This window comes from Cygnus atratus, chromosome 8, assembly GCF_013377495.2.
Source record: "Cygnus atratus isolate AKBS03 ecotype Queensland, Australia chromosome 8, CAtr_DNAZoo_HiC_assembly, whole genome shotgun sequence".
NCBI classification, from domain to species: Eukaryota; Metazoa; Chordata; class Aves; order Anseriformes; family Anatidae; genus Cygnus; species Cygnus atratus.
In genome coordinates this window covers 29769919-29784373 of record NC_066369.1, presented here as the reverse complement: position 1 = coordinate 29784373, position 14455 = coordinate 29769919, and the positions used below count along the sequence as shown (strand labels likewise).

Below are 14455 nucleotides of genomic sequence, written 5' to 3'. Positions count from 1 at the left end.
AACGATGCCATTTGAAACTGGATGCAAACCGGGAACGTGAGACACTGGTTTTGATACTCTTCTTAAAACGTTCCATCTGAATTATGTTATGTACCACAGGGCAAAATAAGGAACAGTGTAGGCAGGAACCTGACTACGTTAGTGTCTGTACGTGCAAGAACTACCTGGTACAGTTTAATGTCTTGCACAATAACAGCACAAGTATGTAAAATTCACATTTTACATGTGAGAATCATTTTATAACGTAATTACAACTCTTTAAAAACATTTTGAGGGTCAATTTCACTTTGAAGCAAGTTCTTCAAAAATCTTCTGAGTTTGTAGGTTATACTGTGCTCTCTGTTTTCTCTGTAGCGAATAAAGAGTATTTGAAAAGCCTCTGTCCTGGACTTGACTAAATCCCACAGAACTCACCTACATCACATGTGCCAGCATATCCAACAATTGTTATCCCCAGGCTTTGCCCATTCTTTTTTATAAGTTCAACATCATAGGTCTCAAAAAGGTTGGCATTATCCTATAAATAAAACACAAGACAATTAAAATATATATCTCTCTCATCATTTCTTGGTACCACTACAATATTGCAGGTTAAGATCTTTGTAAGTAAGCAGTGGTTTCAATTTTCCTATTTCAGAAGGCATCAAATTTGCGAAGGAGATGCATCTGAGATTTTCTGAAAATATGGTGTCATCCAAAGTCATCAATTGCTTTCAAAATTCTTGGCTACTATTTTCTCCACATAACTGTCAGAGGTATCATATTCATATTTCATGGAAAACAAAAGTTTTTATTACGCTGCTCAGGGGCCATTTCCCCTTGGATTCCGCTGCCATTTGGTAACAACATACTTCCCAGACAATCCCAAAAGACAACAGATCCTGAGTGCCCTCCAAATTTCACCTCTCCCTTTCATGTGTTAGTCCAGATAAACAGCATCATGAATCCACTTGCCCACGCTGCTCCTGCTGGACAGTTAAGAAGCCAGAAAACGGGTACAAATACACGGGCTTATCACATCGCACATTCCTGTCAGAAAAAGCGATGCTCGTCTCTCCTTGTCGTTGCCTACTAAGGAAGCGAGGGGCAGCAGGAAAGGGATCTCAAAGCAGACAGGTTTGATGCCCTGACACGAAGGAACTCACGTGTGTACGCAGCAGTCAAATTTCTACTGCAGCAGCAGCTGCCTACTTAAGTGCAAATATGTGAGACCACGTAGGTGCCTGAGCTTATTCATGGTTTTTATGCTACTTCCTAAACCACAAAACCATACCAGAAGTCAATCTTGCACACATCAGTTTAACAAGTTTGATTTGATCTTACTCCAATTTGAACACCACCAAACTGCAAAGAGCACTAGAAGCCTCCAACTACCTAAACGAAATGAGAAGCAAAATATTCATTTGCATTCACTGAAAATTATTTTAAAGACCTAACTGAAGAGAATATTAATTTGTAAATGCTTTGTTGTTGAACTGATGAGAAGACTTCTCATAACAAACAATACTTAAAAAGAGAAGCACATAACATGATCTGTTCTCTGAACACTCTGCTTACTGCAGTTACCAAAAAAACCCTAAGAGGCACTACCTACGATTAGAATGTGATTTGGTCTTACAGTAGAGAAGGGTATGGAGAAAGCCCCCTCCAGAGCTGGCTTAAGTCCTACTCTTCACTGACAAGTGAAAATCAAAACTGCAGGATAGCATTCAAACAGGAAGAGGCCACACCAAAGACATTGGTGATACCAAAGAGAAAAATACTCAAGCGCATAGATCTGCGATTGCAAGTGACAAATCAAAATACATAAAACTGTTTGTTTTCAAGTACTAGTTACAGTGCAATGGGACCAAAAATAAGGAGATGATCATAGGCAGGTCTGTTAAAGTGATGAAGTCAATAGGGACAGTACCATTGCTAACAACAAAAAATGGACCTGGAAATCAGAAACCATTTCTTAAGAGAACGAACGAAATAAACTTAATCAAATACTTGCCAAATGTCAGCTCTGGAAGGACCTATGTTAAAAGTAGGCCGAAGTTACAGCTGCACGTATTTCACCTTTCACTGAAGTTAATAAACTGCTATCTCCTTTCTTATCACACACCTTCACTAGCCAACTTATTAACTGCTTTCCAACTCTCTTGCTCCATAAGACACTGATGGGGATGAAGATAAGTTTTGGTGCTCTGTCCCTTATCTTTAGGAGAGGGAATCAAATCAGCAAATGAGCCTACAGCAACATCTGAAATGGAACTAGAGTCTTGAGAGTCCTGCTGTTTTGGCAATCAGAAGTCCTTCATGGTCATTGCTCTGGTGCTACAGAAATTTTCCCTAACTCATGTTACTGACAGAACACAAAACATCGGAGTGTAATCTGGAAAATCAAAGTGCAGAGTGGTAAATACAATCAGCTCCGGTAGGCTGCTAATATTGCCTTCAGTATCTTTGAGAATATAGATAATAACAGTTTTCTCCTATCAATGCACAGACATTAGTAGTTTCAGTTACTCTCTCCTGCAGGAGACTTAAAGGAAATCAAATTTTAATACAGAACTAGGGAAAAACAAAAGCACAACATATCATGTATTAAAAAAAGCCTTTCTTTTGGTTTGTAAAACAGAAATGGAAAATCTTTTCTATTTCAAAGCTCACGGCTAGTGAAAGTACTCAGAAACAAGAGAGAAATTAGATTATAGGAGAAAGTTCTACTGTGAATTAACAGAAACTGAAAGGTAGACCATAAAAATCATCAGTAAATTAATAAATACGTTCAGATTATTAAACAAGCCCACTTCTAAGACTCTGACCTTAAATTATGTAGATTACCTCTCTTTCATTTCTCTGCCACTCAAGTTTCCTACTACACTTCTGATAAGTTTGAGAAGGACCCAAATACTTTCACGACAGCTTCAGCCACAATAGTGTATCAGAGATGCAAGACGTGCTCTTCCCAAAGCTGATGGCTGCCTTTACAGTGACTGCCCAGTAAGCAAGAAGGTGAATTTGTAACAATGACTGCTAGTCTGACATTTAAAGATGGTGTTTAAAAAAAAAAAAAAAAAAAAAGCAGCTCTCTTCACTCATATTCAAGAGACTAGATAAGAGAGAAAAGGCTACTCAGATTCTACACCTAAATCTAAGCAGCACAGTAGTAGCAGATGGCGCACAAGCACAGCTTTGTTTATGTTTCAAGACCTACTGTACACTTAGTGTAGCATTTGTTGATTTTAATTACTCAAAACTGAAAAGAATGACTTCAAAAACAAGAGACTTTGATATGACCATGTTAAGATTTGCTAAAACAAGTTTCAAAATTTTTAGATATATTTCCTATCACAGACAGTAGTGTAGACTATGAAAACATTACACTTATGTTTCATAAAAAGATGATAGTGCTGAATAATTCTGGTTTGGCCATGGCACTCTGGATTTCAGACTAGGGAAATTCATATTCAGGTTTTAAATCCACTTACAAATGATTGATTAGCAAAAATGTAACGAGCTAAGAAGGAGAACTAGAAGTGCCATTTATCGATAATGGTCATGGTCTTTGTAATTAAATCAGCCACTTTGAAATAAATTCCATAAAGCTGGTCATTCTGATCCCAAAATTACAGGTATTAACAACATATAAGAAAAAGGGGAAAATTAGAGAAAGCAGGCCTAAAATAACGATCACTTAAATACACACATATGATGTCTGGGAACTCAAAAGAGGAGAAGCATGAGTGTCTTCACACCTGGAAGTGCCAAGCTTGCTCTTTTCTCCTCCCTTCTAATCACAAGCCACAAACATACTTAAAATCGCCATAAGTAAACATCAGATACTTACGTTTCCATTCTGAAAGGGAGGTAACGTACTAACGGGCCAGCTCACAGGAGCTGGCGGACTGTCCGTAATTTCACACTTGGGGTCTCTTGCAACTATCATCCTAACAGAATTCCCACAGTTTCTCAGCACTTGTGCAACTTGTTCGCTGGTCATTCCCTGCACGTTGGTCCCTCCAATCTGTAAGATGTGATCTCCCGTTCGGAGCCTCCCATCCTTGAAACGCAAATAACATTGTAAAAAAAATTTTCCAGGCTGTAAATAAAATCTTTTCCATTACAAAACTGAAAATGGCTGGTATTTTCCTGACAGCCAATGCAGGAGGATACTGTAAAATTGACCACTACCACAACATATTAAATAAGTGTTCACATAATTAAACACTGTTTTTTCCACAGCAGTAAACAGTGATAAATCAGCCTTTCCAAAACTAAGATACACAGGCTGAAAAGCACTGTTCCTAAGAAACTGGTTACTTTTCTCATTCAGGAGAAAATAAAGGACATCATTTTAGAATCTCGTGGGCTGTTATGTACTGAATTTTCACAGAATAATCCACATAGAACAGGGATTAGAATAAAAATCACAGCACTTTGATTTAGGACTACTTAGTTTCCCAGAATACTTCTATATTAACCTGGCAATTACTTTCTTACATGCCTAGCTCCAACTCCGAGAAACTCCACTGAAGGTAACAAGACTCCACACACACAAACCATTTTTAACCTGATAATTATAATTCATGGTCTACATCACCATTTCTAATATAAGCTAGCATTCATAGGACCAAATCTTCAGCTGGTATTGATCAGCACAGTCCTACCACCTTAGGTGCACTGATTTATACAGCAATCACGGTGGAATTATTCCCAGGACTGACTCAAACTCATTTACAAATTCATCCATTTTAACATATATATGCCCTCATTATTTCACATGTTCTTAATGATGTCTCATTCAGCTAAGAATGATGTGGTGAGTTCTTAACTTATATGCTTCATTTGTAGCCAAGACACTTTATTCCTTACAGCAAAACAGGTGTTACACAATAATTAAAAAATACTCATTTACACATGACAGGTTCAGAGGGGGGCAGTCAAGCAAGAGCCAACATTTTCCATTAAAGCTCTCTGAATCTCCAGTTTTTGTTTCCATCCTTCACTAGAGGAAGTACCTTAGCCTGTCTCTTTTGTATGTTACTGGATCTTGTCTGCATGGGTTCCAGACCTCAGATGCAGTAACTTGTTACGACCAAATTCACATTAAAAATCCAAACTCTGCATGCAATTGCATGTGCTCTGCCCCTGAAACGTAGCAGCAATGAAATGTAGTGATGATTCTTTAAAGAGCGGCAGACAAGTTGCAAACAGAACATGCACAACTTTAAAGGATATCAGAAACTTCAAAAAGTCTTGCTGAAAGTATCAGAAGGGCTGAATATTAAGTTCCACAACTTTTCAAAATTTCTGCATGTTTAACAATGTTCTAAAAGCCAAAGTGCGTCTGAGAAACAACTTAATTCGTATCAGGTGCTGACTTTTTCCTCAATCATACCTTCAGCATATTTATTTATAAAGTACACATTGGGATTCAGCCTTTGATGCTATCGGCTTCCTTTTGTTTAAGTATATTAGTTTATTTTAAGACTGTCAAAAGCAGTTAATTATACTTTACAATCAAACAAGAAGTGACAAAATATAACAAATTACCCGATCTGCTAATCCCCCAGGAACAATCGTTCTTACAACTACACCACTCGTCTTTCCTCCTACAATTCCAAAGCCTAATCCCGAGCCATCGTTAATCAGCTCAACGTCTTCAACATGGCCCCAGTGAATCTGCAATTAATAAAAACAGGAGGTTTTAATTTCAGTCCATCTTTAATGTTTCTCACTTTCACCTGTACCAGGAATGACAAGAATTAATCAGTGCAAGTTTTTTTCTCTCTCTCTCTGCCACATATTAAAGATCTGGTGGATTTTGCTCCATCAGCTTCATTTCCTTATAAAGGCTCAGTGGGATTTCTCATCTGTTTTCAAACATACATTTTGTCTTTTACTTTCATAACAGGATACTAGGAAAAAGCTTGACTAAGAAAAAGAGATTTTAAGATTTTCTTGCCAAAATGAAAACTATCCTTCTAGTTTTTCAGAAATCAAGACTAAGGCAAACAACAGAGAAAAACAGCCAGGAAGCTTGCACTGGCCTAGTTTTCACTTAGCATTGCCCAAATTCTTCTATCTGTTATGTCACTTACACACTCTAAACACCACCAGTACATGCTGAATTAATAGCGCAGTATAAAATTTTGCCATACTGAATTGGAAGTATGTTTCTAAGCTACACTGTACTATGACCTTATGTTCTACAAGACAATCTGAAAATAACAAAGCTGTTAAGTAACCCAAACCCAGCCAATGTTTCTGTCAGATTAATATCTCATAGAAACCAAAATGGAGCAAAGTAGGCAGATTTAAGTCTTCTGTGAGTAAAGGATTTATTAGCATACTGAAAGTCTTTGCCAAAGCCAGTTAAATATCATAAAAGAAGTTTAAAGACCCCCTGTAGAGATATATATTTGTATTTTATTTTGTTAGTCTGTTCAGTGCAGATCTTTCAATGAAAAAGCAGTTAAAGTTTAATTCTTTAAAATTTTCAGAGCAATAAACAATATTGATTATCCACTAAAACCTTCAGATTTCACTAGCTCTGTAATAATCATAAGGGAAATAATTACTGAGTATAAAGAAAAGCACTGCTCTTAACCAGATTTTCATCAAAACCTACTCGCATAATAAATTAAGATTCCAATATTGCAAACCCTGAATTTAGGTGTGCAGTTCAACCAAATTCAGCGAAGCCACCTGGACCACATAGTTTGAACACAGATGCGAGTTCAGCCCTAGCCTATTACATCTGAGTGACAATCTCTCCTTGTTAAAGAAAACAAAAGGGTTCACAATGAATGAAATCTGCAGTTTAAAAAACAACAACTGATAAACATGGATTGAGTGGTTAACAGATTTTTTTTTTTAACTTATTTTTTGAAAACTTGCTTTTGAAAGCAAGACTTTTTGTTTTGAGTAGCTTAAGTTTAAATTGCTTGGGATATTTCAAACAGTGCTCATGATAGGTTATGTTTACAGTCATTTAAGATGTAATCAGAGCATCTTTAATTGCTGAGCACAAGTAGTTTTCAGCTGGGTATACTCGTAAAACACTTTACCCAGCCTACCCTGAACAGACCCTGCTGCTAGGAATATGTTGATTTACTAAAGCTTCTGCTAGCCCATAAAAACCCAGGATCTATTTTATAACAACTTCATGCAGCTTTGCAATGGAAGCATTATACTTACTGCATGATCAGTCTAAATCAAATGTCACTGCAGATAAAACCTGATTAAAAAAAATCCCTATACATAAAGCTAGCTAATACAAACACTTACAAGTACAAAAAAGTATCCAGCATAGTTCAAAATCAGATTTTGACAGCATTACAACACTCACGGTCTCAGGTGGATTTATATCACTTATTAAGAGAGACGAAGTTCTGCTGTTTCCTTGAACTGGCTCCCTAGCAACAACCAGATGTAAAGATCCTGTGGCTTGCTGGAGGAGTGCAATAGCGTGCTGATGGGAAATGTTCTGATCCAATGGGGTGCAATTAATGGCCAGTATGTGGTCATTTTCCTTTAGTCTTTGATCCCTTAACAAAACATTAAAAGAAATTTTTAAAATGCAGCATAGTGACTTCATAACAGGCTTGGGTAATTTAAACACGAACATGCAAAATAGTTACGTAAGGTTAAATGATTTATACAAAAGAAATCTGCTCATTAGACTGTCTTCACCACCTTACAAATTACATGCAGTGCACATTGTACTGAACTGCCCAACCAAGTTTTGTTCCAACTTTATCACAGTTTGTGTTTACTCAATTTCTTCCTTCCACTATTCAAAATTCAATGAAATTCCCTCATTCCTTCTTGATTATATTGAATCATAGGACAAGAAAAAAACATTTTTGTAGTTATACAGTCAACTAGGAACTAGTCTTCAATTGTTTTTAGCACTACGTGACATCACCTCCAAGTACCCAAAACTCAGGCTACAATATTGTTTCGTATCATCAACTGATCTAAAGATGGTCAAGCTGCACACTTATACTTCACTCAAAATTTATATTATCAAACCTCAGACATCAAACTTTCTTCAGGCAATACACAGTTCAATTTATATTATACCTTAAGATAACAAATCTCATAGTTAATTCATCCCAGTGATGAATTTAGATTTGTGACAAGGGAGAAACTATCACTCATCTGCTTTGTTCAATATTCATTCTGAGCACGAGACCAAACTGTTACATAGACAGACACTGCCTTCAAAGCTCTGTAGGAATCCAAAAAAGTCTCCAGGAGATCCTGTCTCAGAAGCAAAACGCGACGCATGCTGAGGAAATTTATAAAAACTCCCAAACAATATAGCTGTACATCTCCACTAATGCATTCTACATTTCATTTTTATCATGCGATATTTAAGATGTTTTCCTGAAATCTCTTTCTTCAGGCATTAGCCATATTTTAGATTCTCTCATCAAAGAAAGTGAGCAGCAGGTCATCAAATCCTAAAGTGAGATATTCACCCTCCTTTGACATCCGGATCAGTCCATCTGTCTCCACTTTGAAAGAGCCTAATATGCTTCTCTTTAAGTGTTCTCTGGTGTGTTCTCTGTGGGCCCATCGCCATTATCATTCCAACCTCTCCCCACTCTTTTTGTCATCCTGCGTTGGCACTTCCTGACATGTGTTATTTAAAAAGTGACACCAATGACTTGAAATCTAGACACATTTTCTTTAAACATAATTCCAAGCTCTGCATTTGTCTCATGCCAACTCTTGTGGTTTTACAATCACATTTTATTTTTAAATGATTGCTCTGTCTTTTGTTGTTGGGTGAAAACCCACAGACAATACGGGGAAAAAACTGCCTGAAGCCTTGATTCAATGATGACATCTGTGCAGGGATCTGTTGGGAGGACTGGATCTAAATTTACACAGGAAACAAACAGTAAACCCAACTATAAATAGAGCATTGTCATAGGCACATAAATAAAGAAACAAGGGGAAAAAATCTTGCAGGGACACAATGGATAAATATTCAAACAGAGGCTAATTTTTATTTTCCTTGTATTCTTTTCTGAGTTGTCTTTGTTTTTCAATCAGTACTCAAGATTCTCTTAAGTGAGTCATGATTTCTGGAAATTCCATTTGTGAACAGCTTGGATATTTGAAACTCATCTGAAAATCTGATCCTCAGAACGAGTCCGTTTAGTTGAAAAGCCAGAACTCAAGATACCACCACCACCAAAACATCCCACCAGAAAACCCAGACAAACATGTTAGCCTGACAGAGTTTTCAATGCGGAAATCATGACTTTTCCCGTCACGGAATTGCTGCAATTTTCCGATACAATTATAAAGATCTCACCTGTCAGCTATGCTTCCTGGCTGGACTTCCTTGACAAAGATACCAACTTCTCCCAAGCTGTGATTTTTAAGGGCAACGACACTAAATCCAAGACCTCCAACAGAAGGCTTTTCAATCTTTATCGATTCTATTTGTCTCCCCTAGTAAAAGAGAAAACATTGATTTACTAATTTTTAATGCAATAGAATGAGCTACTTCAAAATTTATGAACAGCGGGAGAATTACTCTCCTCCTAAGACTAAACAAAGGCAAAATACTGAATATGTTATTTCTATAAAAGCTCCTCCATTTATTATTTTTAATATAACAGAGTATTGGCTATGCAAGCACTCTGAGGTTCTGAAACCTCAGGGAATTTAAGAGCTGCTTTCACACTTCATTCACATTATGAGATGAATTCCAAACTGGATGAAAACTATGAACGAAGTGCTGTCTAGAGCAATATATTTGGGGTTTCTGGAAATGCTGCATAGCTAAACTAAATTACTTGTCTTTTGGCTCCTTTTGCTTTTAATGCTGATTTTTAGGTGCATGTTCAAAAGACTGCAGCTTTTAAATAAAGAAATTAATTTCCTTCCCGTTCCTGCAACCTCACACTGAATGCCAGAAAGTTTGCTTTTGCAACTCCCTGCTTCTCGGCTCCAACACTGAATTTCTGGGGTTGTTTACTGGGAAGTATTACTTAGAGAAAGCGCTTCTATCACAGCTGTTTTATCCAAAATAATGGGCAGCCTTTACTATTAAATCTTTTATCAGATGAGTTAATGACACACTAACGAGAAGAGTTATGCTCAAAATATTACAGCTACATTAAGGTAGTCAATTAGCAACAGTTACTTAATATAGAAAGGCACAACCAACCAATTAAATTAATGGTTCAAAGTAATACAGAACAATGCATTCATGGTATAAATGCCAATTGCACATGGGTGGATGTCTGCACCTGTACAACTTCCATAAGCATCTGGTACATGCTATATCACGTTAATGAAATCAGCATCTGGCTGGCAAAGTTAAGACATATTAAAAGAAGAGTTAAATAAAATATTACATGCCAGCTCTTTTAATCATTTGCACTGTTCATATATCAACAAAGCTGGTACATTTCCAATTCAAAATGTACTTGATAAAAGTGTCTTTCCATCAAAACAAGTTTCTGCAGAAAACATCCATTTTCAATTAAGTGTCAACAAATACCAAAAAAAAAAAGTTTTCTGGCAACTGACATTTCATTTCTACATCAGTGTGCTTGGTAGAAAATAAAAAAAAAAAAAGGCAAAGAAAATACTTTCCATATTACTTATGTTTCACAGGGAAAACTGATCCTCAGTAACTCTGCTCTCTTAGTGGCTTAGGTGGCATCATACTCCAAGATACAAAACAAACGTGTTTGTTTGAAAAAGTTTTTTAAAAAAAAAGCATGCAAGAAAAGGTTTGACATTCAAGTTTGGTTCGCCGAACCTGAGAGCCTTACCTTTGCCATCTGTTGGATGATTGCGTTAAATTCATTAACTCCCAGGTTGGGAATGAAGGTAGATGCTCTGGGTTCAGGTGAACTGCGAGGCATACACACGCTTCCAGCAGCAACTGATTTGTCAGCAAACACTAGTAGTCCTCTCTTGGTAAAATCAAAATCTACTGACCAGTCAGGAGGCATATAATTGAGCTGTTGAAAATGAACAAAGATGTAGTAAAACTACTAAAACATAAACACGGATTTCTACACTTCCCTCTTGTATGAAGACTGCCAAAGAAGCAAGCTACCATATCAAGTTTCTCTCTTCACCATGACATTCCAGAGACAAGACACACAAAAGCACCAAATATTAAAGAGGCGCTCAAACACTGGTGCAACTGTCAGGACAAACCTGGACAATTTTCGCAGAAGTATCCAAAATTTTAAGAGTCACTTAGCCACAGAGGAGCCAAATGTCTAGTCTGTGCTTTGTTGTCCTAGGGCACAAGCTACCTACAGTTTAACGTGCTACCATTGCTAGAATTTGCAGTTCAATTTCTAGTCTTGACATATAATGGCTTAGCAAGCTATGGGATGAAAACTCTTTGTGTACAGGTGTCATCGACACCCACGTCCAAAATCTAAGTGTCAACTGGCATTATAAACCAATCCACACAAGTCCATTTCACTGCCGGAGCTAACTCACTTCAAATCTAGCTTGGGTTCGTCTGTATCGGAGCTTGGCAAATCTTCAGGGTGATTTTCTAGATTTTATTTCCCAGTGTAGGGTAACCATTGTTGTGCAAGTCAGCAGGAGCTAAGTGATGGTGTCTTTTAAGGGAGAAAAGATGCTGCCAGTCAGCTCATAAACAGCATTTAGCTTCTGGGAAAAGCAGTGAGTCCTAGTTCCAACTGTGTTCAGATATCAAAGTACTAGAGCTGATGTCTTTTGCAGAAGCTTTTCTCAGACTGATGTCGTTCTCAGTGCCTGACTCTTCTGCATCCCTTTCAAAGTGTTCTGCCCCATGACTGGTTTGTTGCAAGACCACTTATCATTTCAGTAGTGACTGCGCAGATACCAGCTTGACAAGAAAAGAAAAAGGCCAACATTCACTCATACCAAGTCACAGCTTATTAATGAGCGTCCTCATTAACACATGCCTACATACCCTGTTCTAAGTTCCAAGCGCAGCATTGTTATCATCACATCAACAATTGTAATTTTACACTCACTTGCTCCTTCAGTTGCTTGATGGATTGCTGGAGGGTCAGTATCTGGTTAAACAAAGGGCTCCTGAGTGTGTTACGCAAAACAGTCAGGTTTTCATTATGCTGGGCATCTCGTTTCTCACGCAGTTTTGCTTGCAGACGATCAAGGATCTGCAGCACCTGCTGTTTATCTGCACCACAAAGTAGTACAAGTCAGGAATGGAGCTTCATTTCTCACTGCTTAACAGAAGTAATCACTTTCAGACTACGTACCTGCAGCCGGATTTTCAGGCATGTTGGATAGTATTTTTGGAATTACTCAGAAAGACCTGGATGAGGTTTTAAAAAACAAAGGAATAAATTATATCTTTGAGCAGGATGCTAAAAGGTACACCATCAATAAATGCGCTAATAAAATGCTAAGTTAACTATAACTAAATCAATAAAAAACCACTAATATTCCCTTCTCAATATAGCCTGTTGCACAGCAGCCCCATCACATCCAGAAAATTGTCCTTGTTCTGTGTGTTTTTTCTTTCACACACAAGAAGAACAACTCTTCCAAATATGAGGAATAATGCAGGTTATAAAAACACATATTTGCCACGGAAACTGAAAGGCAGCTGCGTTCAACCAAATTACTTTGAATGTGGGCATTAAAGTTGTGATAATCTTTTCAAACACACATATACTTAAAATCTTCCTGTTATTTAATATGTACTTTTCCCCCAATTACTTTAATTATTTGTAGATGGTGTTCTTATCACAAGAGCTCAGCCCTGCCATATGGCAATATAGGTGAAACCTTGTATCTTCCTATAAAACAGTGATGAGGTTCACCCCCCTCACAAGACAGCACAGCATTAAGGTCCCAAACTGGCCAAATCAATCCCTTGTCCAACAGCTTAATCACAGCTCTGGTGCCAAACAGGTGAAAGAAACCTGCTCCCTTCTCCTACACGTGCTTGCCTTTCTCTTTCCTGCGTACAAGACAGGCTTTGAAGGAACACAACATCCTTTATCACCCTCACTACAGTGCCAAAGAGAACAGGTCTCCAACTGAGGCTGAGGCCTAGATGGCAGTATAAAAACAACAGACTTGCAATTAACAGCGATGATAAATTCATGCTGTCACTTGTGTGTTATTACATTGATGTGGAACTTGTCATTCTGAAATCTACCAAGGCAGTTATACCAAAACACACACGAGAAACGAGATTTCCTCGCTTTGTACAAGCTCCTCTGAAAGAAGTCAGCCATTTAAAAGCTCAATTTACACAATTTCAGCTCTGCCCTGTATATAACTGCGTAGCTTCAGAATAATATAAATTTGGAAATACTCTGGAACAAAAATAGCCATATGTAAAAAAAAAAAATAAGGTCTATTTACTTTGTTAATCTTGCAATGCAAGGGCAGGAATGGTCGTATGCTCCTGAATGCAGCACCAGGGTAAGCGCATCCCGGGGCCCCCTCCTAGCAGAACCTCTGCTCCTTTCAGCTCTGCCTCTGACGCCGTCTGCGCTCCAACTGAAAACGTCTCGAGTTCTGGGAGGACACTGCAATGTTTAAGAGAATATTAATTAAGCGGGTGAAAACGCAGCAGTATTATAGCTTCTCTTCTCCTGAAGAGTCAGGTTAAGCCAATTTACCTAATGCAAAAAAAGGGAAAAAAGAGGAAGTATGTCAGAAACCACAATGTCTGATTTATGCACACTTCTCTGTATCTAAACAGTTTTGGCTCCTGTAGGAATTCCTGCAGAACCCGGTGGGTTAGCATGGTTTCCACCCAGGGCCAAGCAAAATGAGCAGCTCTGCAAGACTATTAACACATTTAGGAGGTCATTTTAAAATCAAACCCATAGCAAGGGTTGAGGCAGCGTCCGACCCCTGAAAGATTTTCAGGAATGCATCTGAACTCGTGTAAGGGCTGCAACTTTATTTTCTTTTCCATTTGAAATAAAACACTTCTAAGAGCACAGCAGCCTTTGATTCTGGGCTGAGATCTGATTCCGAAGAACAGACGAAAATACCATTTCCTTGCACATTCCTGAGTCTTCATCTAAACCGAAAAGACAAAACTTCACCTCCTCGACTAAAAATATGGCATGAGCCTTAACAAAACAGGAATACAGAAATGTTTTCTTTCTTCCCACTTTAACTTCCCTGTTTTCCCACTTCACATCAGCAGTTAAAACAACAAAGCAAACCCTCGACAGAACGAGATGCAAATTAACTCCTACGAGGAAAAGTGACTTGAAACACCTTAAAACCAGCAGTAGGGTGAAGGAAAGATTAAACCCAGAAAAGAAATCCAGTATGGCAGGAAATAATGACAACCTGACAGCACTCTGCACGTCTAAGAGCTGGAGCCAAGAGGCTGGTCCAGCTCTCCAGCCATCTTTCACGCGTTTTGTTCCTCTTCCCTTCCATCTGGGCTTGCACTCACTCATTCATCTGATCCCACAGC

General features: G+C 38.0%; 1 protein-coding gene across 1 annotated transcript in view; it reads right to left on the bottom strand.

Moving 5' to 3' along the window:
• The window catches only part of PATJ (PATJ crumbs cell polarity complex component), a 140657-nt gene extending 127150 nt beyond the window's left edge, over positions 1–13507 (bottom strand). Inside the window, 9 exon segments of the mRNA XM_035564351.2 lie at positions 406–517; positions 3836–4048; positions 5542–5670; positions 7340–7538; positions 9323–9462; positions 10797–10988; positions 12012–12178; positions 12261–12316; positions 13378–13507. Coding sequence (XP_035420244.1) covers positions 406–517; positions 3836–4048; positions 5542–5670; positions 7340–7538; positions 9323–9462; positions 10797–10988; positions 12012–12178; positions 12261–12282 — 1174 coding nt within the window. The 5' untranslated portion in view covers positions 12283–12316; positions 13378–13507.
• Positions 13508–14455: the final 948 nt, after the last annotated feature.